This window comes from Limulus polyphemus, unplaced genomic scaffold (genome assembly GCF_000517525.1).
Source record: "Limulus polyphemus unplaced genomic scaffold, Limulus_polyphemus-2.1.2 Scaffold226, whole genome shotgun sequence".
NCBI lineage: Eukaryota > Metazoa > Arthropoda > Merostomata > Xiphosura > Limulidae > Limulus > Limulus polyphemus.
In genome coordinates this window covers 365678-392146 of record NW_013665836.1, presented here as the reverse complement: position 1 = coordinate 392146, position 26469 = coordinate 365678, and the positions used below count along the sequence as shown (strand labels likewise).

Here is a 26469-nt window from a genome sequence, read left to right as displayed (position 1 = left end):
ATTTCTAGCAGTATGAATTCACAGACATGTCGTTCTGCCACTGGGGGGCTAAATAAGAGAATACTGTAAGTAAACATGTTATAAAGAAAGGTATATTTTGGAATTTATTAGTAATAAGATTAAACATATTGTTTAACTTCAGAAAGTAAAATTAGAACAATAATGTAAAACTTAATTGTAATGGAAAATATTTTTCAAATATATCATATTACAGAGTAAGAGAAATGTTTTTACAAAATGCGTGTTATTTCAATGCACTTATGAGTTTTACAGACATTAATAAACTCTCAAAGCATAAAAAATACCATCGTTTTAAGTCAAAAGTTATCTGATTGTATTTTATCATGAGATGTATTAAATACTATACTAAAAAGCTGATCATAATGTACCTGTAGAATAAATATATGGTGTCACCGAGTTGTGGGAAAAACCAGTCTAGACATAAAATATATAGAATGGGCAGATGGTGAAGTAGAAATTCCTGTCATTACCTCTTCAAAGGCAAAATTGTACAGTCACCTTTTATCAAAGTCACATGTTGTTCTTACATCACATATAGCAAGAGAAATAGTTGGACATTCATTGTTTCATGCATCAACAACACTCTGTATAAGTCAGGTAGAGTATACTAGCTTTCCGAAAACTGCACAAAGATGCAACTAGGAACCAGAAAGCAAATTCACCTGTGGATTGCTGAAAGCAATGAACTATAAATAGACAGTGTCACCAACATAGTGTTTGTAACTGACTTCTGGCAGTAATGCATCAAATTTAAAATAGTTGGCTCTCAAATTGGTAGCAGACAGCAAAGTAACTGTATGGTAAAACAATAGGCAGGATTAATGTGCCAGACCATGGAGGGGTAAAGCTAAACGAGTAAGATGACAAACTTGCAGCAGCACCTCTGTATCAAATCTAACACAATTCGCATTATATTGACCTCCTCTGAACTACTATTGTATAAACAACAACCAAGGAACTGATTCAGAGGGGATGATACAGATGGAAAACAAAAGAAAATGTGTTCTAGTTAGGAAAAGCAAAACATTGGAATCAACAGAACAATATACAGCCAAAAGAGTACTGGTAAAATCAGAAAATTAACTCTCTTCTACTTCCTGCAAGGCACTTTGCCTTCTCATGAAGGAAGGGTAGGCTTATGTCAGTGCATCCCCCTAGATTGTAACGTAGGGTTCAACTCATAATCCCAACCCAGCTGATGCACTGTAATGATATTTTCCAAGATAGTCCATAACATATGAGCGTCTCATCCGAAGTGAAGTTTCTTTTATAGTGACTTCTTTTCCAAGATGTCTTGATTTGATTCACCCATAAGATATTCAGCAAGGGGTAATACTTCTAGTAATCATTTGGCTCAAGAGGATAGTGAGGATCCATGAATAGCCTGACAGAGTGCAGAAGAACACTCTTTTCCTAAATCTATTTCCGGCTAGAATGACCCTCAATTACAGGCCAGTATATGTCTCTTCCTTCTCCTGAGTTCATGAACTCTTCCAGAGAAGGTCATTGTTGTTCCTAGTCTTTATTCTGATAAAAAAAGAAGAAGTGTGAAAATAATGAAGGTTATTTAATGGGTTAGAGAGTGAACCACAAGATATATTTTCAAATTTCCCCTGATCTTAAAGAATCCAGGTTATGTATTAAAATTATTGATTGGTACCTGTGACTGTGAAAATTTTATAATGTAATTAGTTTCTACAAAACCTAGTAATCGAGAATTCAAATGAAGGTAAGCTTTTCCAGGTAAGTTATAAGCAAATTAGGAGTCACAACTACTAATAATTATACAAAATTTACATATTTACTTACATTTCAGTAAATAACATAATCACAAAACTACTTCAATAACAGACGTGAAGATAAAATAAAATAACATAGTGAATGATCACGCTATTGTTAATAAGATAGATGTTCTAACACTGTAAGAATTAGTAAAGTGTGATACTGAGCTAAAGGATTTGACATATAAAATACCTCTTACGCAATTCTGACTGCTTATTGCTTAAACTAACGGAACTATGATCACTCTAAAACCCCATATCTGTGGACGAAAAGGATAGATCCACTTTACTAACACAGGTGGTATGAAGTGTAGCCAATCATACTGCATGATGCATATTACAAGGCAACATTATGTCACTATACGAGAAGCAATGTCAAAGAAAAAAAAAGAGATAACTCCTAGGTAACAGAAATGCTAGTACATGTGTTCAACTAAGGCCAAAACAAGTAATACAAAAAAAGTTGTACGTAAGCCTAACTTAATTAATTAAGAATGGATTGTGTATGTCAACTTAACAGTAACTAAGAAAACCAGCTAATAAGTTTAAATGTTACAGTGCACATAAAGTATTTTTTTGTAAAAACGAAAGCAGTACTTGTTTTAGCCTTAGAGAAACACAAAGGTCAAGCTTTCTAAACATGCCATCAGCTGGGTGGGATGTGTTAGCAATGTGACGACCTCTTCTGCCCTTTGTATGATCTAAGAATTAAAATTTATCAACGTTGTTTGAGTTGGACCTCTTAGGTAGTATTAATGAGAGCTAAAAATCTGTAAAAGATAATCATTGTAGACATATTGATTAATACATCAAGAAAGCTCGTTTACAAGTTGTGCTCTAAAAACATAACTTTTTTTTACAAAGATCCCAAACCAGCAAAAAGAAGCTCTAGACAAAGATTTGTAAAATATCTTCATAAATGTAAGAATAGTAATAGTTAAATATTTACGTAGATCCTTTAAACTTTAGCAGAACAAACCAACTTATAAAGCTAAACATGAGATATAAATGAGCATCATTTTCAAGATGATATTTGTAAAAAAGTATATTATACTAATTAACTATAGAAATGAAACCTTTATTCCAGTATGTTAATTGTGTTCTAAATAAAAAACAACAACACAATTAGTTATACTAGCTGCCTCATTCAATATTTATAAAACAAAATTTTAGATGTCATAAAAACTTTTCATATGTACTTTAAGTGTGTTAGTAACATTATCCGCCTATAGGAACACATATAATACAGTTAAAGATATAAATGAAAACTATAAACATAAGTAGAAATAAACTTAAATCTGTATGCAATCGTACAGAAGTATAGTAACCCTTTCCACCTATAGAAACACCATCCGTCTTTCTAATACAAATAACTTTATAAGTGAAAACTACAGTAAAATTAAATATTTTGTCAAGTTTTATTGTTATGCTAAATCAATACATAATATAAACAATAGTTTTATATGTAACTAAATATAGACGATGATGATATGTTGAAACACCCTACGATGAACTCATCATCCTGTTTAACTATCCATTTATAGAAACATCATCTGTAGCACTAACCTTAGTAACACATTTTGGCATCCACCTATAGAAACACTGTCCACCTTTGTAAGATGTACACAATATATAAGTAAAATCTATAAAGTAGATAATATTAAAAGAGCAGATTTGATGCTTTACTTATAAAGCAGAACTATAATTGTAAACACAACTTTATGTAAATTAGATACAATATGAATTTTAAGACGTTGATTGTTACTATAAGGTTGAAATACCTTGAGCTATTTCACATTCTGATGGTTTACTCACTAACTATTTTCCTCTGAGAGGACAGCAGTAAGTCTCTGGATTTACAATGCTAAAATCAGAGGTTCAATTCCCTTTGGTGGACACAACAGATGGCCCGATGTGGCTTTGCTATATAAAAACACACACACATACACATACTAGCTATCTGTGTGCTCATCATAACAACACGCCCTCTAGTGCCACTTCATGGCGCTATAAACATGCTTTCTGTTGCGAAACACTCAAACCATAATGTCATGTGACATCTCCTAAGTAACGCACTCCCTGGCAGTAGACAACTTCCATCGTCAAGAGTTCTGGTGGCCTAGCAACGCGCCCTCTGGTTCCACTTTGTGGAACTATGACGTCATCGTCTCTACCACCTTCCCTGAGGCAGCCAATCAGCGTATGTCTGTGAACAGTCCTAATAACTACTAATTTATAACGATATACTTGAATGGCATGGTCATCCAAATAACCATAGTTAAACCACACTGGCTAAAATAAATAATCCTAAAATAATTATCTCTGAAGTCAGTATATGTTCAAGCGAAAATATATTTAATTGATTAACTATTTATTTGGTCAGGCTTTGAATATGAGTGTAGTAAATGGTCTAACACTGCCAGACATGCCCTCAGGCATCTACATGTTATGCACAACTGCGTTAACATTTGTATCTGGAGTTACAAATATTATAAGACAATCAAGATACTACGTATGATAATATTTCTTTCCGAAACTTCATATGATAATGTTATTTAGTTCTAAAGTACTAAATAAATATATATTAAATACTTCTACTTTTCCAATTGCATCAAAGATATACAATGTTAAAATCTGGGATTCGATTCACTTTGGTGGACAGAACGCAAATAGTCCATTGTGTAGTTTTACGCTAAAACAACAACGACGCCAATCAATATCATTATAACGCTATCTAAATATATGCCTCTAGTGGCACAGCTGCAACGCTAGAAATCAGGTTTCGAAACCGGTGGTGGGCAGAGCAAAAAATAGCTCATTGTGTAGCTTTGTGCTTAATTATAAACAAACAATTTCAATATATATATATCTATATAATCTTTTAAAGTAATTCTTAAGTGAAAAAAAAATCGTTTTAAACTACTTTTACGCTTTTATCTAGAATTTAATCTAACATATAATAATTTAATTTATTTATTAATGGTCATGTCATTCTATTTGAATTATCGCAGAACCAATTAAGATTGCAATGCTTTCCATTAATAGTTTTGTAGAAATCTTATGTTTCATATTCTGAAGTTTGTATTTCATATGTAAATGCTGAATGATGTCTAGGGTGCTTAAGTAGTAGTTTTTCTTATCATAACTTGAAATTAAATTTTTCAATTATTCACTGAGCAACTTTTAAAACTATATGCTAATTTGCATTCAAACACAATCTTAAAGTTGAGCCTTAACTTTATTTCTTAATTATTTGTGTGCAGTTATTTGTTTGTGTATCGTTTGATGTTGTTTTGTATGTCATTATGAAATTTACATCTTTAATTTCTCATTATTAACCCATGTATCTAAAATTATTTGCTACTATCCCAACAGAAGTAATAATTTTGTATTTTCTATGGTTGACGCTATATTTAAATTAAAATATATTTCTGCAATACTTAATAATTATCACTGTTAAGATGTATAGAGGGTGTCAGAACACCGCCTTTTAAATGAAAATAACAGAGGAGACGCTATAGACCGCTGTGACTATGAAATTCGATACGATTAGTTATTAATCTTTTCCCTTGAAATAACACATACATATGCACACATACACTCACGTATATACATGATTCACAACAGCCTTACCGTAAATCTGTAATTCTCTCTCTGCTCGTTCTGTTTGAAAAGATGGCGCTTCAGCTGACACTTCGCACCTATAGGTTCCTTCTGTGTTCATGTCCGAACTTGAGAGGTATACATTTCCTTGATAAGACTTGCTCAACTGTTAAAGGTTGTTTTCATAAATTCAAAATAATTACAATCATGTTATTCACAACTATGACACAACTTATAAAAAGAAAAGAAAAAAAAAGGAAATCAAGGAGATTAAAGAAATAGCCTTTTTCATTAGTGGTTCCTTCTTTGATGGAGTAACAACAGAACAACATTCTGTTTTCATTCATCAGGCATGTTCTAAGGAACATACATGGCCCTGAATTTATAGGAAGAAGAATAAGAAAGAATGTTTTAATCAGTTTTGTTTTCAGTAAAATGTATGTTGCTGGTATGTTCGTATGTGCATATTAAAATTATTCTTACCTCAACATAGACTCCTACCAAATCATATTTCTGTGCTGGAGGATCATCGCTTGGCAAGTATCGGTAAAACTCGACGTTATTTTTGTACCACTTCACAGAGTACAAGTCATCTGTTTCTAGATTATAGGTGCAGTTTAACCAGATAGGATCACCTCGTCGAACAGCTGTGGGAACTTCTACGATTTGAAGACGAAGGCCATGTATCGCTGAAATAAAAAGAAACAGAAATAATAACTAAATGGACATTAAAGTATTCTTTATTTATTTTTATGGTTGAGCTCAAACAGAGCAAACATATTCAATGTGACAATGAATACAGGCTGTGTATTAGGTAAAAATTATTGAAACATATATTTTAAACGGGTTTTTATTGCGTATAAGTAGGGTCACACTATATCCCTCAGCGAAATTTGAAATTATATAAAACTTCTAAATTTTCATCATTTGAAGATTTAAACCACAGATATACTATTAAGATTTGCTTATATATTGCTTAGCTAGCTTTAAATGCACCAACAACGATGCACTGGTTTGAATTCATAAGGTTTATAAATTCTGAATATAAAGTAACGAATATGGCATGATTTGGTATATTACATATCGTTTAAAATCTCGAAGTGTGATATCTTATTGTAGCCACTTTTGTAAGACCATAATTAGTCTCTTTCAGTTAGTACTTTATGTTGAGTGTAACAAACTCTCTTTACTATTTATCACTTTTGTTTGTTTGAAATTAAGGACGATACTACACAATGGGCTATCTTTGCTTTGCCCACCACGGGTATCGAAACATGGTTTCTAGCATTGTAAATCCGCAGACATAGCTCTGTGCCAATGGGGGGCCTTGCGCAAAATAAAACAATAATTAAGTTTGATTAAAACTTCTGTTTCTTCTGTCGAATGTCTTTCCGAAGTAACAGTGGGTTGTAAGTTAATCCACTATTTTAAACTAAGCTAACCTGTTATGTTAGAATTTGATAAAATGTCAAGCAGATTCTCACGTGTGGAGAAAACTAAACAAAATAATAATAAATTATCACATATTCTTGCTCTATTTTAAAACCTTGCTACACAGCTGTAGCTGTTGGAATAACTTTTTCTAAACATTTTTAAAATTAACAAAAATAAGTTAAAAATATAAATGAAACTTATCATGCATTCAAAAAACTGCTTTTTATTTCAACCTTGGAAAAAAGCAAGTGTAGTTAAAGCTTTTATCGCACCATTTAACATTGTACGATGTGCACACGAATGATGTAAAATGAGGTGTGATTAACCAACAAAACATCAAAGTCTTAAAGAAAGAACACAGTGTTAAGTGGTTGCTGATGTAAATCTAAATTATATTACTATACTTAAATTTCCCGATATCTTGCTTGAAGTAATATGTAATGAAGTAATGTAATATTTCTTACTCCTAGTATTATTTCAACAACAAGTTTTCAAATTTCATTTGGAGCTAAGTTCTTTGACTGAGAGATTACAATTAAAGGTTTAACTTTTGAGCAAAGCTTTTGATTTGTTGTTATAAAATAAAACTTTGATAACAGATTTTGAAACAGTGAACTCCTAAAAGTTTTAGACATGTAACAGTTTTACATTTTTAGTAAAGTTTGTTAGTTTGTAATTAAGCACAAAGCTACACAATGGGCTATATGTGCTCTTCCCACCACGGATATCGAAACCCGGATTCTAGCGTTGTAAGTCTACAGATATACCGCTGTGCCACTGGGAAAGGGGGGGGCTTTTAGTAACTAGTAAAATAATTATTCTACTGTAGAATGTAATAAATGAAACAGCCTTGTACTCACACTGTGTAAATTAATAACTTAGTTATACGAAGTTTGTTTGTATAGTGTGCGAACTCTTGTAAATAGTTTTCCCATCTTAAATACTTGTGATTGATAAAATTAATATATTAAGCCACGTGATAGTGTTTATACACTTGATTTATTTACTTTAAGTTTATTACAAGTACAATAATTAAAAGTCATCTTAGTTACATCAACAAATATAGATTTTGAATCTACATTTTTTTTTTTTTTTACATTTTAATTAAAAACGTTCGAAAATGTTCTTGGAGATAACAATACGCCTCACATGCAACTGTAGCTGTCCAGTAAACCTATTTCTACAGCAAATTGCAGACACTGTAATCACTATATAAAACTTCAACGAGAGAAATTACCTAAAGGTGTAAGATATGGCAATGTATTAAATTTATTGCTTTACAACATTTTGAAGAAGAAGAAGACAAATTTGTTTAATAAATATACACAGTTTTTAAAAAAACATATGCTTTATTAATTACTTGTTGATATTTTACTAAAATGTTGTTTTCTCAACAATGGTACGAAAAATTAATAAGAACAACATTTAAAAAGTTTCCGCAATATAACTTTATGTGTTACAAAGCAAAATACATCATAAGCCTTTTACTACAAGTTGTCACATATACCACCATGCCTGAAGATTTTGGTTACGAAAGACGTTAAGCACTGGTCTAAGGCCGTTTGATGAACAATATTTCTTACTTCTGTATTTCATCTGAAATTCTTTTTCAAAAACGTTGATTTCGAATTTTTAATTACTGTGAGTAAAAGTATGCTATAGAGATTAATTGTATACCATAGAAAACTTCTAAGGTTGAAATGTTGAGAATGTATTTCAAACTAGCATCCAATTTAACTCTTAGAAACTGTAATGGACAAAAAAAGAAGTCTTCTCTCAACCACAGCTTCAGTCCTTTCAAGTTTATTTTTGAATTATTATTTAAAAGCTCATTATAAATTATTGGTGCATGCAAGGAAGTTGTTTCTCTTTCTCAATACCAAGATAAAGAGCTAATACTAATTTAAATTCACTATCCATATTTACCTCTGTAGTTATATATCTATAATATGAATATTTAAAAGAAACTTCTATTTGAATGTAACGAGTAGACACTAAGCAGAAGCGGGAAGACTTTATTACTAGATCACGTTTAACAGTTGGTGAGTTATAACTGGTTAAGACCTATTTTTAAAGGTGAAGACTGCAAATCAAAATGTTGTCAAAAAAAAGGTATATTTTTATCATTTATTAGCAATAAGATAGAAAACATTATTTTATTTCAGAAAATAACATTTGTAACGATAATGCAAAAAGGAATTATATCGGAAAATATTACTTAAATATGTCACACTGCACATTAAACGTTTTTTAAAATATGTATTATTTTAATGCTCTTATGAATTTTGTAAACGCTAATAAGTTCTAAAAAACTAAAGTACTGTTGTTTTGTGTTTGAGCCTGTAATTACAGAATACTCCTAAGTCAAATATTTATATAATTCTTTGTTTGTTTGTTTTGAAGTTAAGCACAAAGCTACACAATGGGCTATCTGCGCTCTGCCCACCACTTGTTTTAATGAAGTTTTCCTGAAATATCAAAGTTTTCTTTTAATATGTAGAAATATTTGTTTGTTTGAGGTTAAGCACAAAGTAACACCATGGGTATATGTGCTCTGCCCACCACTGGTATCGAAACCCGGTATCTTGCGTTGTAAGTCCGCAGACATACCGTTGTGCCATTACGGGACTTTTGTTTTATTTCTTTCAGGATATAAATTGAACATAATAGTGTTCGTGATGAGTGAGAACTAAAATGACGGTTAATTCGCAAAAAAGAGATAACATTTCCTGCAGTAAATGGGCACACACTGAAATGTTTTTGTGAAATTTTTAATGCATTTTTAGAAGTGGCTACAAATGCTGCTGAATATAGAGAATTTTAGTAAATGATATGCCTACATTTATACCCTATTCAAAAAATGTTATTAGGCTTTATAGAGTAACTTGATATTCGTTTTATTCTGATTATAAAGTGGTATAAAATTACCAAAAGCAAATTATGAAATTGACGAGCCGCCATCCTCGAGGACATTTTATTTTTTTAAAACTCTAATTTCTCAATATGTTTTCATCAAAAGTATAATGGATCCTCTCTGTATATTGGAAAACAAAGAAGCGTTTTCGCAAATGTAGTTTTCTCATAAGAAACAAACTTAAAATTAAAAAATTTCTAAAGCAGCTTTAGTGCGTGGTACGTAAACGACAACTGTCATGCTTTCAAAGTGATAAAATTAATCTAATATTAACAACAACTGTGTTTTTAGATGAAACTTTATATCTTCTGTAAGAGTAATATCATACTATATTTTGTCAAGCTAATTCAAAAATATGTTTTTAAAAAAGTAATAATATCCATTGCTCTCTATGTATGTATCTGAATACATTTATTCTAAAGTGCTAAGACTTATAAGTCAATGTAATTGATTATTAAGAAACTGGTAATTGAAATCATATAAACATGCGTATGTTATGATTTAAGGAGGACTTTAACACGTCAAGTTAGTGAAGTACATATAGTTCTTGTTTTTCATTTCAGAGTTTAATTTTATATTTTTTAAGTACAACGTTTAACAAATCCATCGATTAGTCTAGATTACGTTTCTTTAAATTTTCTCAGTGAACAGAGAAGTTTTAGTAAATGTAAGCTTTTGTTACGTTAGTGAAATAATCTTTTTATTAAACATACAGAATCCTTCTACAGTGACTGCAGATTAGTATTAATAGTTTATCCGATTAAGCTAAAGATATTTACAAGTTTGCAGATAGAGAACGCTTGTGGAATGTATACGTGTAATTATTTTTAATCAAGATTAAAGTTTATACATTTTTAATTGTATTAAATATATATACACACGTATACTATAAACAAACCTGTTTCATTACAAAATAATAATGTAATTGTTAGAAACACAAACTCTGCATAGTTATCACAACTATTTCATCATTTTCTCTACATACATAGAGAAAGAGTAAAAACAACTTAATGAGTGAATAAAACATGTTATTTTTACACAGCATTATCTATACCCGAAGACATACATGTGAAACGCGCTGTATAAAATGGAATCCAATAAAAAATGTAATGTTCATAGGTATAAATTTCGAGTTTTACTGGCGATCCACCTTAACACCTAACCACAATCATTAAGATAGTGAATACTCGATGGGAAAACAGATTGGGGTACGTCCACAGCTTACAGATTTAATAGTTAATTGTCACCTTTTTTGTGATAATATGTTTCCAGACAATTTTAAAACAAGCATAAGTACGTAATATTTTCTATGTATCAGAAACAACTCACTTTAAATATTAGAAATCTCTGGAGCTTAACCTTAGTTATTAAAATAAAAATATATAAATTTAACCCGTATTTAAGATATATAACTGATTTTATGTATTTCTATACATAATGGCAACGAAACAATTTTCAACTAAATTTCCTTTATTGCCTAAACTTAATAATAAGCTAGTTATATCCCCGTAATATGCCTAAAGCTGATTAAAAATTAACACATATTAAATTGGAATAAGTTATTCCATTCACTATTATAACGCTTGTATCTCCACATTTAAATACAGAAAACACTGAAATAGTAATTTGCAAAAGTAAAACTTTAAGCTTTAAATGTTTAAAAATTAGCATTGGATATAGCCAAATTAAGAGTATTAATATGCTTATTAAGTTCTTAGAGATATGAGAAGCAAAAACAACAACAACAATAACAAAAAACACGGAATAGGAACACCATATCCTATATTTGTAATGATAGCTCGTTACATGGATGGGGGGGGGGGGGTGTGACTCATAGCTTTCACAGAAAGGATCCATAGTTTTAAAAAAAACCTTAAAAATAGTTTTACTGCAGTTAGTTGAACGTCTAAAAACTCACAGCCTTCACGTGGGCTTAAGGCTTAATGTGTTTATTTCCTTCTTTCATTCCGGAAATGGACCTACAGAAATAAGTTCTATTAGTTGATGAATGGTTGGTTTGTTTAAGTTAAATCTGTAATCCATAGAAGGATAAAAATATATGTTCTGAAAAGAAACAACAGCAAATAAAAACATTTGGATCGTCCTTTGCCAATTTCCATTAGTCAAAACATACAACTGACATTGGGCTTAATTATGAATTAAAATATAAATAAAACAGACAATGATAACAAATTTACTTAAGTTCACATTTTCCGCTGCATATATTTGAAGTGGGTAAATGGTAAGTATACGGACTTTGAGTAGCCCATTGTGTAGCTTTGTACTGTTAAGCATCAAACAAATAAATAAAGAAGCAATATTCGATTTAATTTACAAACTTTTAAAAATTTAACATCATTTTTCTAAAACTGCCTATCAATAAATTCGTCTTTATTAAGCACAACACTGCACAATATGCTGTCTGTGTTGTGCCCACCACAAGCATTGAGCTCCAAATATCAACATTATAAGTCCTCAAAATTCTGAGCTACCGTGGGGAGTCGATGTTAATTGGTATATGGTGTTAGCAGTATACAAATTACTTTTCACTTAGCGATAAGTTTCTTATGTTAAACATAAACTTGAACCTTGGACTTTGTAAAAACACAAGCCTTAGCAGGAAACATCATTAATTTCAATCGCCAATAAACAAGTGAATGCATTTACTGTTCAAGGCATCAACCAAGATAGCTTTAACTGCGCATATTTAACAGGTGAATGCTTTTATTTTCTGAAAGCGAACCAAGAACGAAAAGTTAAATTGCGAATTGAGCTAAAGAATACTGCTAAGTTTCACACAAAAAAAGATAATTTTGTTTCATGTTTAAACATGTTTACCTTAAACTAATAAAAAGAGAGGAATTAGAAACGGCAACTGCCTAAAATATTCGATATGACATTTGTGCTTACGTCTCTCAATAGCTGTAGATCTTTCAAAAAAGTTTAATAAAGTTATGTTCAATATGTTAATTGTATTCAAGATTAAATATATTTTACAGAGTCTTGTAAAATACTAATTGGCGTTATTTTTTATCATAAGCCGTTCTTATAAGCTTCAAACACTAAACGCATTGATGGTCAAATAATATAAGAATATCTATTAAGTCATACTCACTGAAAATATGTAATTGGAAATATAGTTTTCCATAAGATATACCAACAAAAAATATTTCATAAACTTATGCAGTGTCAGTAGTGAACAAACACATCTCACATTCAAAGCACGGAATGTTGATGGCAGTGACTTCTAACAAATGGTACATATTGAATGATGCATTACAAATTTCTTGAAAAGGAAGCTAAAATAAGGCATACATGAGCGATACATATGACTACACACACACAAATGTATAAATATATATAAAATTGGTGCCCGTGGTAAAAATCGAGAAAGAGACTACCAGAAAAGTATAAGAGAAAAGGTCAAATATAACTTTTCTTGTGATAGTGATAGTTTGATCATTTTCAGTCTCATAAATGTCTAGGTTATATGGAGTTTATAGAAATATTTTAGCATCACACTTATATAGAATTTGAACGAAACACTCTTCCTTTGAGTAAGCAAAATGACGTTTATAACATTATTTTCATACTGTTTTATGAAAAAATAGGAAGTCGTTTCCTATATTAAATATTAAGTTTCTTGTTTTGAACTTATACTTGAGCTATTTTGACTGTCCAGATATTCCGCATATAACGTATAATTTTCATCATACGTGTATTTTCTTATATTTAAGTAATAAAGTTAAAAATAAGAACAAAGACTGAAACTCGAAAGTAATTACTTGTTTCATGAGGCCTAATTAGGTTACTCCACGCACTAATTTATTTACAGGAAATACGTGGGCATCTAAGGGATGTAAACGACATTAGGTCTACTTTAATTTATAAACCATCTACGATTTATGCTTCCCCGAATCTTGAAATGTGGGTCTTAGTGGGGCGTATTTTTGTAGTTCTGATTTTTAGCAGCGCTTATTCCAGCACATTTTTAGCCTTCTAGTCGCTATTAGAATAATACTATTTACCAAATTATTATACTATGGTGATGTCATCTTTTATATTCTTCATTAAAACTTGTAGGATTAAAATGATAATAATTTGCCTATTTACTGATAGAGTGGGTTATGGCACCAAACTTTTTAACTTTACAGAATTTTGCAGTTAACATAAATTCTTCCTTTTTTTGAACAATATATTGCTTGGAACTAATTGACTTACACATTATTATTTTCTTTTAACGTTTTACAGAAGGAAACTTATATCAATATCTGTCTAATTCTTCGAAAAACGTAACCACAACGGCACAAAGGTGATTATGAATTTGTATTTGCCTTATATAACAAAAAAGGATAACATAATATTAAAAAAGTCAGTATATTAAAGCATAGCTAAATAATGAACACACAAATATATATATATATATATATATTGGTATACGTGCAAATATGATCTATTAAACTTGTTTTGTTTGAGCGTTAGTAACAAAACAAACTCACGAAACATAGATGTTCAACGTAATAAAAAATTCAAGTAAAACTACAAACAAGGCAAACAAACCAACATTATTAAAAAGCACTGATGGAAGTGTGTCATTCTATTCATATGGTCCTCCGGTAAATATGTGGACTTAGAATGCTAAAATCTGGGATTCGATTCCTCGCAGTGGACACAGCAAATAGCTCAACGACGCTTTACTCTAGATCAAATGAGCAAAATCATTCATATAATAGCAGTGGACGAATGATATTCTTAAACCACAAAAATTTACAGGACGGGAGGGGGGTATCTATTGTACAAAGGAATATGGACCAACTTTCGGTGGCCACAACCATTCAAAAACAGACATACAACAATTAATTTCCTAGTCCTAGTAAGCAAAGTGCGGCGTATTATATACACAAAAACAAGAGGTAAAAGCAACATAATCAAGAAGGATTCCCGTTGTAAAAACGAAACGTTTTTTGACGACACACCGATCAATCATTGCATATCTCAAGCAGATGGAGAATGAAACAGTTATTCATGCTATTCAATTAAAAGACATACCAGTGATGTCGCTTGACGCAGCGTCTGTGACATGATATACTGTTGAAATAGGCGCTTGGAAATCATCGTCTTCATACACTAGAAATATTATGGAAAGCAAGGAGGGGAGAGTGATGTACATTAAACCTGACATCCTCACTAAGGACCCTTTAGCGACGGGAATTGTCAAGTGGCACTATCGTTAAATAGAACTTGACCATGCATTGCGACATGGATTACAACAATGTAGTGAGGTTCCAAAATCGTTTTAATAAGTCTTGGGCAATTTTTGTATATTGTTCTATATTGATGTTATTGTCTAAAGATATGAGTATTTATTGAATAAATGCTCGAGTAGTAACAGAGAAGGTAGCATATGATCGAAAAAAACATGTACGAGCTATTATTTTGGACTGTATAAGTTGTTTTGAGCATTTGTTCGTCAAAACACACATATAAACCTATTTTATATAAAAGAATGTGCTTTTGGTATAACTTGTTTCGAAACAGATCAACACTTTGTTGAGACAAGTTATTTGGACTTGGTGTAGAGTAGCATGCCGAAAGTTATAGGGTATCAAATTGTTCGACTGTCCAGAAATGGTATGAAGCAAGTGGACAGTAAGCTACCCAATGTACACTGTATTCAGAGTTCTGGAATGACATCGCACTACAGAAAACGTTGTTCTAGACTAGACCACTGGTAGACACCGAAAAATTGCAGCCCGCGATGACAAGTCAAGATCAAAAGAAGTCTTGCAACACCTTATGACAGAAATGGCATGAACACATTAATTCCAGAGTATATAAAATAACAGTGAATAGGAGACTGAACAAACAAGGCTATTTTGCAAGAAAAACTATCTGCAAATCGATATTAACCAGAATTCACTACCGTCAATGTGTTACGTGCGACATGGTATCTTTTCAGATGAGTCCTGGTTTGTATTCGTCGTTTGCTTGGAGAATTGATGAAGGAAGACTGTCTTTCCCACGAGGAACATACAGGAGATGGTGCAGTAGATGTTTGGGCAGCTATTCATCAAGGTGGATACGTCAATGGTGCCTCCTACAGGCATCATATGGAGAAGACATTTCTGCCATATGATAGGGCAAGGTTTGGTAATATCTTTGTATTCCAAGATGGCAAGATTATCTCGACGAGAAGATTGTTACAATATTTTCATGACCAGCAAAGTCTCCAGGTTGTAATCCAAATAAGTACTGTTTGGTAGAAGTTAGCCAGAAAATAGCTAACCACGACCTTAAACCAGCTACTACAACTGAGTTTCAACGCCTTCTAGTGACAAGTTAGAATGAATTCATGGTAGATTTGATCAATAACCTCATCGACAGCATGGCACGTCGCCTTTCGGAGGTTATTAGAGTACGAGGAGGACCAACCAAGTACTGAATGTTTTATATGAACTGATATAAAGTTATAGGCGATATTTATAATAATTTGATGCTATATTTTTATTATATATTTTTGGTAAGATTTTGTTGTGATAAGTGAAGTGCTGAATTACACATCTTTCTACAGGTGTTTGATAAAATGATTAGCTTTTCTAATAAATCGTTCCTGATATCCACAGATCCTGTCTCATTATACAAATGACATATCTAGATGTTTAATACAACATGTATTTCTCAGTTTGACCGCGCTAAGTGTATTTGTATTCCATCTTAATAATAATGATCTTATTTCTTACAAAATATGGAAACATTTTGGCCAAGACTGTATAATGTACTCAGCCTCTGTACCCTCACAGTATATCGTAATGTCTACTGAGCTCTATGTATTACTTCTGAATGTATTTTGTTTTCATTCTTTTATACACAGATTCTAAAATTGTCAATCACAATACATTTTGTAACAATACTAGTTAACAAAAGAACCTATATACTTTTAGGAGTTGCCACGTATAACAATTCTTTTTTAAAATAAGGACTACTTGTCAAACACAGTACAACGAAACGTCCATTTATACACATTAGTGAGTTGCCCTCCTGGGTGGCTGTATTTTTATTACCACGCCCTCTACTGATATAAAGACAGGAAGTCGTCTAAAAGCTTTGTCCATCTGAGTATTACGATCACTCAATTTGAGCGCTGTCATCTGGTGGCCAAACATCCTGAAACCTAACGTGAAAAAAATATCCTTCATTCCCGATAACTCAACTTCCTTAAAATAGCTGCAGTAAGTGAATGTGCAACCTGGGAAAGAAAGCAGTCATTATTTTGCTTAAAACAGCAGAGAGCTCTTCACACAAGAAACAAACGACTATTACATGCTATCTGATACAATCTACGATATTTATAAAGGCATTGTAAATAAACTTAGTAAAATAATCTATTCTAAAGCTTTTGTAGGTACAAAAATATTGGTGAGAGCATATCAACAAATTTCAGTTAGTTATGACTTTATTGTCTATGATTACTATTGATTTGATATTGTAATATTGATTTCTTCCTTAGTAAATGTCATACTACAAAACACTGAAGCAAAGAGAAGTATGTTGTACATACTTGTTTTTCTTCTTTAACTGTTGTATGACATGGATGAAAGATGTTTCAATATGCTTGTTTCTTGATAAATGACATGCTCTACTACACATCAATGTCTATGATTTGGAACGTTAAAGCGGAACACAGTAATGCAGTGATCTATCGTACTACACGCGAAGCAGGTTACACTAAGAAAATGGACAAAAATCTTACTATTGGAGCTCGGTTCAAAGTCTTTTAGTAGAAAAATAGATATTTTCTGTTTTATACAAGTTTACATCTTGTAAGATATTCTTTGATATAAAAACTTGCAAACTCACAATCGCTGGTTACACAGTTTCCCAGGAGACATAGAAATAGTAGTTTTTCAACATCTCTGTAAAGTTTCCCTTGAACCAGAAAGCATTAATGTTCTTGAAAAACTGCGGACTAAACAAAAGTACTAATACCTCTCTAACACAGATGTTCTTTTTTTAAAAAAGTTCTTATGTTTCTTTTCCGTATCTACTTGTATCATTATATTTGTTTCAACAGATTTTCTTTTGATCTTATTATTCGGATGATGATAAAAATGTTGGTATGATTAGAAGTATTTACAATTTGATTACTATATTAATTTTTCAGAACAAATGAATTACAATTTAAATATAAAATAATAAGTTAACCAACAATTCTCAGAACACTTATGTTTAATCATTACCTGAAGTTGCGACGGTTCTTCTTTGTGTCAGAGATTATATTTTATGTTGATTTTAACATAAAGCATTTTTTGGCATGGAACAACACGTCACAGTACTTCAAAATAGGATAAAGTTAGAAGAATACGGGTTTATGAATGTAAACATAGAATAAAAATATCGAAATTGATAACAAACAAGTTATATATTTATTTTGTATTCATTTCTCAACACAAAATAAAATAAAAATATGTATTGTTTTCCACTAATGATCGCCCGACATGGCCAGGTGGTTAGGGCGCTCGACTCGCAATCTAAGGGTCGCGGGTTTGAGTCCCCGTCTCACCAAACATGCTCGCTCTTTCAGCTGTGGGGGCGTTATAATGTGACGGTCAATCCCACTATTCGTTGGTAAAAGAGACAACGTAGACAGCCCTTGTGTAGCTTTGCGCGAAATTCAAAAACAAACAAACAATTTCCACTATTGCAAAAATCCTTCCGTCATTCGTAACTCTGACCTTTGTTTTTCTTTGAACGCTGCTACTAAGTGTACATATACAACTACGAATACCGTTAAACTTCAACTGTAAAACAATAATACACAAAATCGGCCGTAACAAATTTGTCAGTAAGAACAAGTATAAATTTTGTTTTTACAGCAAAACATTCTGTATCATTGTATCAATTTAAGAGTTCATAATATCATTTGTTATAATAGGTATCCGAAAAACTGTTTTTGTTCTATTTTAAATTTGATATGAACATTGAGAATATCATGAATATTACATTTGATTGCTAATAAATGGAAAAGCGTGTTGTCTCCACGTACTGAAATAGAAGGTCTGCCACTCCTGCTCAAGTTAAGGTACACAACGAAGCAAAATAATTTTGGGAGACATTCAAGCTATATTGTAAGGTAGGGTTTATATCTCTCTTTATATTATTGTTCGAAGCAGTGAGTAATGTGTCACAAAGGTGATTACATCTTGTGGCAAGTATAAAACTTCCATGATCATTATTTAGTGATTTGAACGTAAAATCAATGTTAATTACATGGAACAGAAACATTATGATATGTTTGGTTCAAATTACATGAGTAAGAAATTCCATCACTTGGAATTTAATTTACTCTTTTTAAATAAGAAAGAAAGTACAAATGTCTCGGTCATACACAAAACTCAAAAGATCTCACCAATCTTGAAACCTGTTTCATTTAGATACAATGCATTTTTATGAAGGCTTTTCTGCAAATGCATTTATGAAAAATGATATATCTTCCTATTATCTAATAACATTATATCTGCAATTATCTTTTGTATATTGTGAAGTGAAATTTTCGTTTTATACTTTGACCATCTAGGAATAAAAAAAAATCAAGATTTTATGATATCTTTATATTAATCGATTTGTTCGTATTGTTTTCAGTTATCGAAACGGCAATGATAAATACACACAAATAGATCAGCTTAACTCTAACCACAAATATATGTTATTATAGGGAGATTGAAAAGTACATTGCATAATTTATATAAAGAAGGATTGTATTCTCACATTTTTTTTGGAGGATAGCTGGAAGCGTTTGGTTTTCACAACGACTTGATGTGACAGCTATCTATATATCTCACAAAGTTGTCTCTATCCTTACACTTACACTAATGCAGTTGTAAGTTTTTGTCGATATAGACTATCGCAGTGTTTCGGTCAATGCTGACTATAGTGTAGGACGGTAGTGTGTAAACTGTAGGGTACGCAACTCTGACTATAGGAGCATGTGAATTATATCTGAAAGTACACATTTACAAGTAAAGAAGTTTTAAACACTACCGTAAGAATATTAATAATACAGTAGCACTATGATATAATAACATAAGAAATGTATATGTAAAGTATAAACACAAATAACTTATACGGGGGTGCGGGGGGGACGTAACAAAATATATATTTAGAAAGTGGAGGCACAGTAAAAAAGTATGCACACCACTAGTCTAAGATAATGTTCTTCACAATGCATGGTTCGGTCCGTCTTTTATAAATTTGAAGACAAAATATCAATTGATTAAATTATTTACTGGCACATTTGATTAACAAAAGAATAAGGTGATGTCTTTCATGTTGTTCATATACAAAGATTAAACCCTAGTTTAATATGGAAGAGTAACGAAATGTGGCCAATAAACCTCCCCTTGGTAAACTTAAGCATTATGACATTAAGTATGAGGCCTTTATTAACAGTTTCCAGATAAGAGATATAACGTGTTCGGTTAGCTGTGACAGGATTGTTGGAATGCTACATCTTATTAATATTTCCACTGTTTTCTTGGTGTTATGAGAGATTACAAACCATAACGCTTGCTTTATCTGCAGCATCGAATTGTAGAGTTTAGTGCACGGGTTGAATCAAGGTTATGTATGTTTGTACACAATAACATAATTAAGACATAACTGGAAATTTCGATTGATTAATAGAGAACACATGTATATGTTGTAAACATAATTCTAAAAAAGAAAACAACAACATTTGTGTCAGAATGATCCTAAACTCATAGCCTACACTACGTAACTACTGCTACTATTACTACTGTCGATATGTCTAGTCTTAAGCATACTTAGTTTTAATTTATTTCGATATTCCATTTTTGAGCTTGCTTGGTCGTAGAAGTTATTCATAACTCTATCTAACATTGAAGAATATAACTTATTCAGTTGTGCTTATAGTATGCTCTTAACTAAATTTACATTACTTCTTGATTAGCATTAGACCTGAAACTCAATCAGAGAGAGGAAAACAGTTAATAATCTACTAGGCTCTAATACTTTTCTTCAAGGACTATTCTATTCATTAACAAGTAGAGGATTCATGTTAAGTCTTGCGAATAACTTTTAATTAATTTTGATCATCTATATATATATATATATATATATATATATATATAGTTTACTCGCGTGATTGTTTCATTTCTGAAGGGAAAAAAAGTTTTAATTTATTCAGTGCGGAAGTTCTATTGCATTCCGTTCGGCAGAAAGTTGGATTTGTTATATTAAAAGTATAAAGCTGAGTTGAAACTATATGTGTCATAACTACATTTTGAACATTTTTGGCATCGGTATGTATGTAGTGTGATACTACTTGAAACGGATTACTTTTCCGAAGTGTATTTAATAGGTCTTTCCGACGCAAAACATTCACATAGGTCAGAAATATACGTTCAGGTTGGATATTTAGAGCTTTCAAGATGGAGATACTAATTTTACTAAAAAAAAGGAATATGAAACAACTTAGAACAAAAGGACCATTCAGGAAGAAACCAGCCGTATTAAGTTAGTTCTTGTAACAGGTGAAAATTCATGAATATAAAGGTCAAGGGAGAAGCCGCCCACGTGACCCAAACAACAGTACGCATCATAACGAATAAAAATATCCACCTATAAAATCTATAAATAATGTACTAAACCTCTGTATTAGTAAGGAAGTGATGGACTGATGTGTGATAAAACAACAAAAAACACTCAGTCAAGTGTTACTGGAGATGTAGCATGATTTAAATGAATTAGTTAATAAGAAAAAACTATATTCACACCAAAAGGCTATATTTTTTTTTACAGAACTGTTAAAGAATTATAACTTTCTATGACTACTTCAAAGGGTTTCCCAGTGATTGAACGGTAATTTTACAGACTTACAATATTAACTCCGGAGTTCGATTCTAATGGTGAACAGAGAGCAGATGAACCTATTGTGTGGCTTTGCACTGAAACAAACACAAACACGATCACCCAAAGCCTTAAAAGAGATGGAAAATTAAAAGAAAGAAAACTGTTTTTTTTCTGCTATATTCACAGTCTGTCGTTTATGAAATATTAAAATAAGCTATCCTTTTGACCATTTACTTTCGACCATGTACTTTTGACCTGTTGGACATACAGTGTTCGTAGGATTAACTGTTCACTAATTCAGCCAGAGTGCCAGAAAACATACTGTTTTATATAGAGAATAATAAAATATTCCATGAGAACATCTTATTATAGGCAACTTTTAATTCCTAATGTTGACTTCCTCTTCCCACGATATACCATTGTTCAACATACCTTCTGTTCTTTACAGTATTAAACTTGTGTCGATATTTTCTTTACATGAATACAAAAACATGTCTTTAGAAATGAACTGATTATATGACGTTCTTGTCGGAAAACCTTTTAAGTTTTAGAGATATCAGAACTAATAATTTACATATATTTGACAATCAGCGCATAAGAGATTGGGGGATGTTATGCCACAAGCATAGTTTAGATCATGAAAACTACGCATAAAAAAGATAGATAATGCAAACTTATATTTCTTTAAATAATTAAAACAAAAAATCATGAAACAATTAGTTGAAAATATTATACAATTATTAATAAAGCCAATGTTACCAAGAGGTTAAGATCTACTTATGGGATTTCTAGTTAAAACTTTGTGTATCAAAGTCAGGATAATTAAGTCTGAACTATATGAAAGGTGGGATATTTGTTGTAGAATTAGAAACATTTCTAACGTTGCACACCTAACGAATTGCTGAAGCATTTAACACAAAGTGTTGGATAGTTTATGCTAAAATACATGGTTGATTACCGAACTTGCGAAATCAATGATTAATCTTGTAGAATATTTTTTACAAGTGTTGAAGGATAATTATGAACATATTTTTTTTCAAAATCTTATTATGTTAACGAAGCTAAACTTCACAAAAGATATACCGAATATCACAACCTTTATTTGGAAAAATCAAAATTTGATCCATTAAAGGTCGTAGGTGGTGTTCAACATGCTTTTGATATTTTCAATTAGTACGTATGGACTGCCTTTAAGTGAAGCTATTGCAAGAATTGTCTATTTTGTAGAGCGTTTATTGGCTGATTCAACATCTTGTATCCCGATAAGCCTTGTGTTAAAATCATCAATTTCGTATTCTCAAAATAGGAGAGAAAGACATGTATAAAACCATTCTTCTTTGCGAGAAAAGTAAGTCAGGTATGCAATATAATATGGTTTTGAAACACCATATGTCATGTCCAAACTGGCCTGAATAAAACTTATAATTCTTAACGGGAAATTTTGTTCCCCTAGGACAAGTAATTATAAGATACAATCATTTTAAGTATGGGGTTTCTTTATAATCACCACGTATTTCTCAATGCTAACTATGATTGTAACATATCTTTCGTTTACATTTACATTGGAAAAACAGGAAATTATTTTAATCATGCGAAGGTCTTACAGAGAAAACACATTTAAATGCCGCATATTGTCATTACTATAGCTTAATTACTTCTCAATAAAAGATATATTGTTAAATAATCACAAATATTGTATACTTTTAATCAATGTAAATTAAGTAGCAATTAAGATCTGGGATATAATATGTAAGATTACACTCGAACCTTGCAGATCCTCTTACTTTCCTATTTTCTAATCTGTTTGTTTATACAGGATTTATTACGCAAAAGCTTTATGGTAGAAGAGTTTGAGTCTATGATGTGGCTGTCTCACTTTTGTAGGAACATGAAATTTTTGTACCCTTTATAATTGTTGCAGTTGATCCGATGACGTCTTAGTTACTTTTTTCTTTGTATTGTGTTTGTTTCATGTTTATTTTCAACAAATGTGGAAGCAAACATTGACTACTGATTTATTGCATAAATAAAGCTTTCCCGACCTTAGATTTGGTATTCTACAAATTATATATACAAAAGTATGTATTAGTTTGTTTGTTGTTAAGCACAAAGCCATACGATGGGCTATTTGTGCTGTGTCCACCCCAGGTAACTAAACCAGATTTCCAGCATTATAAGCTCTCAGATTTGCCGCTGAGCCACTCGAGGGCTGCACGTAACATAATGCAGCTTCATTTACACGTTTTATCTCGTTAATTATTTATAAACACCAAATGACGACAAGGCAGGTAGTGATCCCCTTGTCATCATTAGTTATTACGGTTAGTAGCCTATACGATCACCTAGCTAAGTCCATTTGTTAATTCTATGTTAATATATAAATATATGTATATTTAACTATTGGATACTAATTACTAGATAGTTTCTGTGTCAAGTTTCAGCTTCTAATTAGCGGCCACCTTCAGGGAAGCAAGAGAAGAGCTAATTCAGTAGCTGTAGTGGCCAAGATTCGATTGTGCCATCTTCTTGTCTAGGGTTCTCTTGTGAAGACTTGCATCAATTAAATTGCATCAATTGGGCTATCCAGGTGTTGCTCATTTCTATGCTAGGTTGACTAAGTGAATAGCACATCAGCCTCTCTATCAAGGAAACTCAGAATCCCGGCCACTACCATCACAGCAATAATCTCTCTCGGGAATTCCTGAAGAAGGCAACAAATTACAGGCAGAAATATATGTTATTAATTGGTATCTAGTAATTAAAATATCAGTACATAATTCATTACTAGACTTAGATGATCAGATACAAACTAAAGTACTTGATATACAAACGCCAAACCTTACCCTAAATACTTGTCATCATTATTTGCACACGTTAGTCACTGTTTAGTTATAATACAGGCCAAGGACATAGATGGATGTTACTTACAGGTACTGCTTATTGTCGTGTTTCCAAAATTATTATAAAAGAGCTTTTGTTTACACTAATAAATATGGATGCTAATTCTCTACGGAGGTTCTGAGAATATACTTAATTTGCAGTGAAGAGATTAGAAACGGTGCGACATAATTAAGCACGCTTAAAATTTTAAGCCTTCCTTCTGATACAAAGCTCAGTCTGAGTATACGAGTCGGGCAGCCTACCTTCTACCAGTAATGAACCCGTCCTACAGAATTTGTTGGTAATTTGCATTATTCATTGCTAAGTAAAGGTTATAAGGGTGAACATCTGCAACAGACTGCTTTTTCTGTTACAAGTAAATTCCTGAAATGTAAGTGATATATTTTGGTGAAGAATATTTATCTTTCATTTATATTTATCTAGTTAAGATTTTTGGGGGATAAATATTGGGAAAAGTAATCGTAGTCATAGTTAGTGGCTTACAGGGCCACATTAGTAATTAATAATTAGTAACGTTTTCTTATAACTAGATACTAATATATTCTATGACCGTTCTTGTACATAGATTTCATAATATAAGAAAAACATCAACATTTAAAAATGCACAATGATTTATTGTATAAAGTTAAAAGTAAAATATACAATTAAATCTCTACATGTTTCGGTGGAAAAAATTACAGCATGACATGTAGAATTTTAATTGTACAGAGTAAGTTTTTCCACCGAAACATGTAGAGTTTTAATTATATGTTTTACTATTAAATATCTACATGTTTCGGTGGAAAAAAATTACAGCAAGACATGTAGAGTTTTAATTGTACAGAGTAAGTTTTTCCACCGAAACATGTAGAGTTTTAATTATATGTTTTACTATTAAATATCTACATGTTTCGGTGGAAAAAAAATACAGCAAGACATGTAGAGTTTTAATTGTACAGAGTAATTTTTTTCCACCGAAACATGTACAGCTTTAATTGTATGTTTGACTATTAACTTTATACAGTAACTTATTGTGCATTTTTAAACGTTGAAGTTCTTACTAAATTTTAAGATATTTAGATACTAATTATTAACTAATATTAATCTCAGGTTTCGGTTGATTATCTGATGCCGTCTCAGGGAAATCCTAAGAAAAAATATTTTTGTATTGGTAATTGCCGGGATTCGATTCCGGGTCCTCCTGCTAGAAATTTGATGCGCTATTCACTCGACTAGATCAATAGTGCCCACCACCAGCTATTGGGCTACTCTGGTATGATCGAATAATGGGATTTGACAGTCACCCTTATAACGAATGTACGGCTCCTAAGTTGTTGCTGCTATGGTAAATACGTTCATGCATAGTCTTGGTTCTTTCAGATGGCATTTTCTTCAAAATTTTGGTTAGTAAGGTACAAAATGCACATTTTACTGTATACATAAAAAAACAGGAATTTCTAGAAAACTTCACAGCCCTAGACATCTACCAACACCCTGGTATTTACCCTTAAGGGTACATTTGTAGAACCAAAAACTTTCTTAAATACAGCCCCTTGACAGACTGGCTGCTAAAATATTAGATGACTTATAAGTTCTTCGGAACATTTAAACCACAAGCTACTAAATTATCGTAATGTGCTCCAATGTACGCTCTTCGTAAACAGGACGACCCTAGTGGCACAGCGGTTATATCTGCGGACTTGAAACGTTAGAAACCCGGTTTCGACACCCGTGGTGGGCAGAGCACAGATAGCCCATTGTGCAGCTTTGTGCTTAACTTCAAACAAACATAAACAGGTAAGATATGGCAATGTATTAAATTTATTGCTTTAAAACATTTTGAAGAAGAAGAAGACATTTTTTAAAATAAATATACACAGTTTTTAACATTTAAGATGGGAAAACTATTTACAAGAGTTCGCATACTATACAAACAAACTTCGTATAACTAAGTTATTCATTTACACA

At 31.7% G+C, this 26469-nt stretch overlaps 1 protein-coding gene across 1 annotated transcript in view; it reads right to left on the bottom strand.

The window, feature by feature from the left end:
• LOC106478571 overlaps positions 1 to 26469 on the bottom strand; it is a 90147-nt gene that overhangs the window by 47779 nt on the left and 15899 nt on the right. The window contains exons 2-3 of the mRNA XM_022382186.1: positions 5889 to 6094; positions 5436 to 5571 (exon numbers count right to left, since the gene is read on the bottom strand). Of these exons, the coding sequence (XP_022237894.1) occupies positions 5436 to 5571; positions 5889 to 6094 (342 nt within the window). The remainder of the gene's footprint in view (positions 1 to 5435; positions 5572 to 5888; positions 6095 to 26469) is intronic.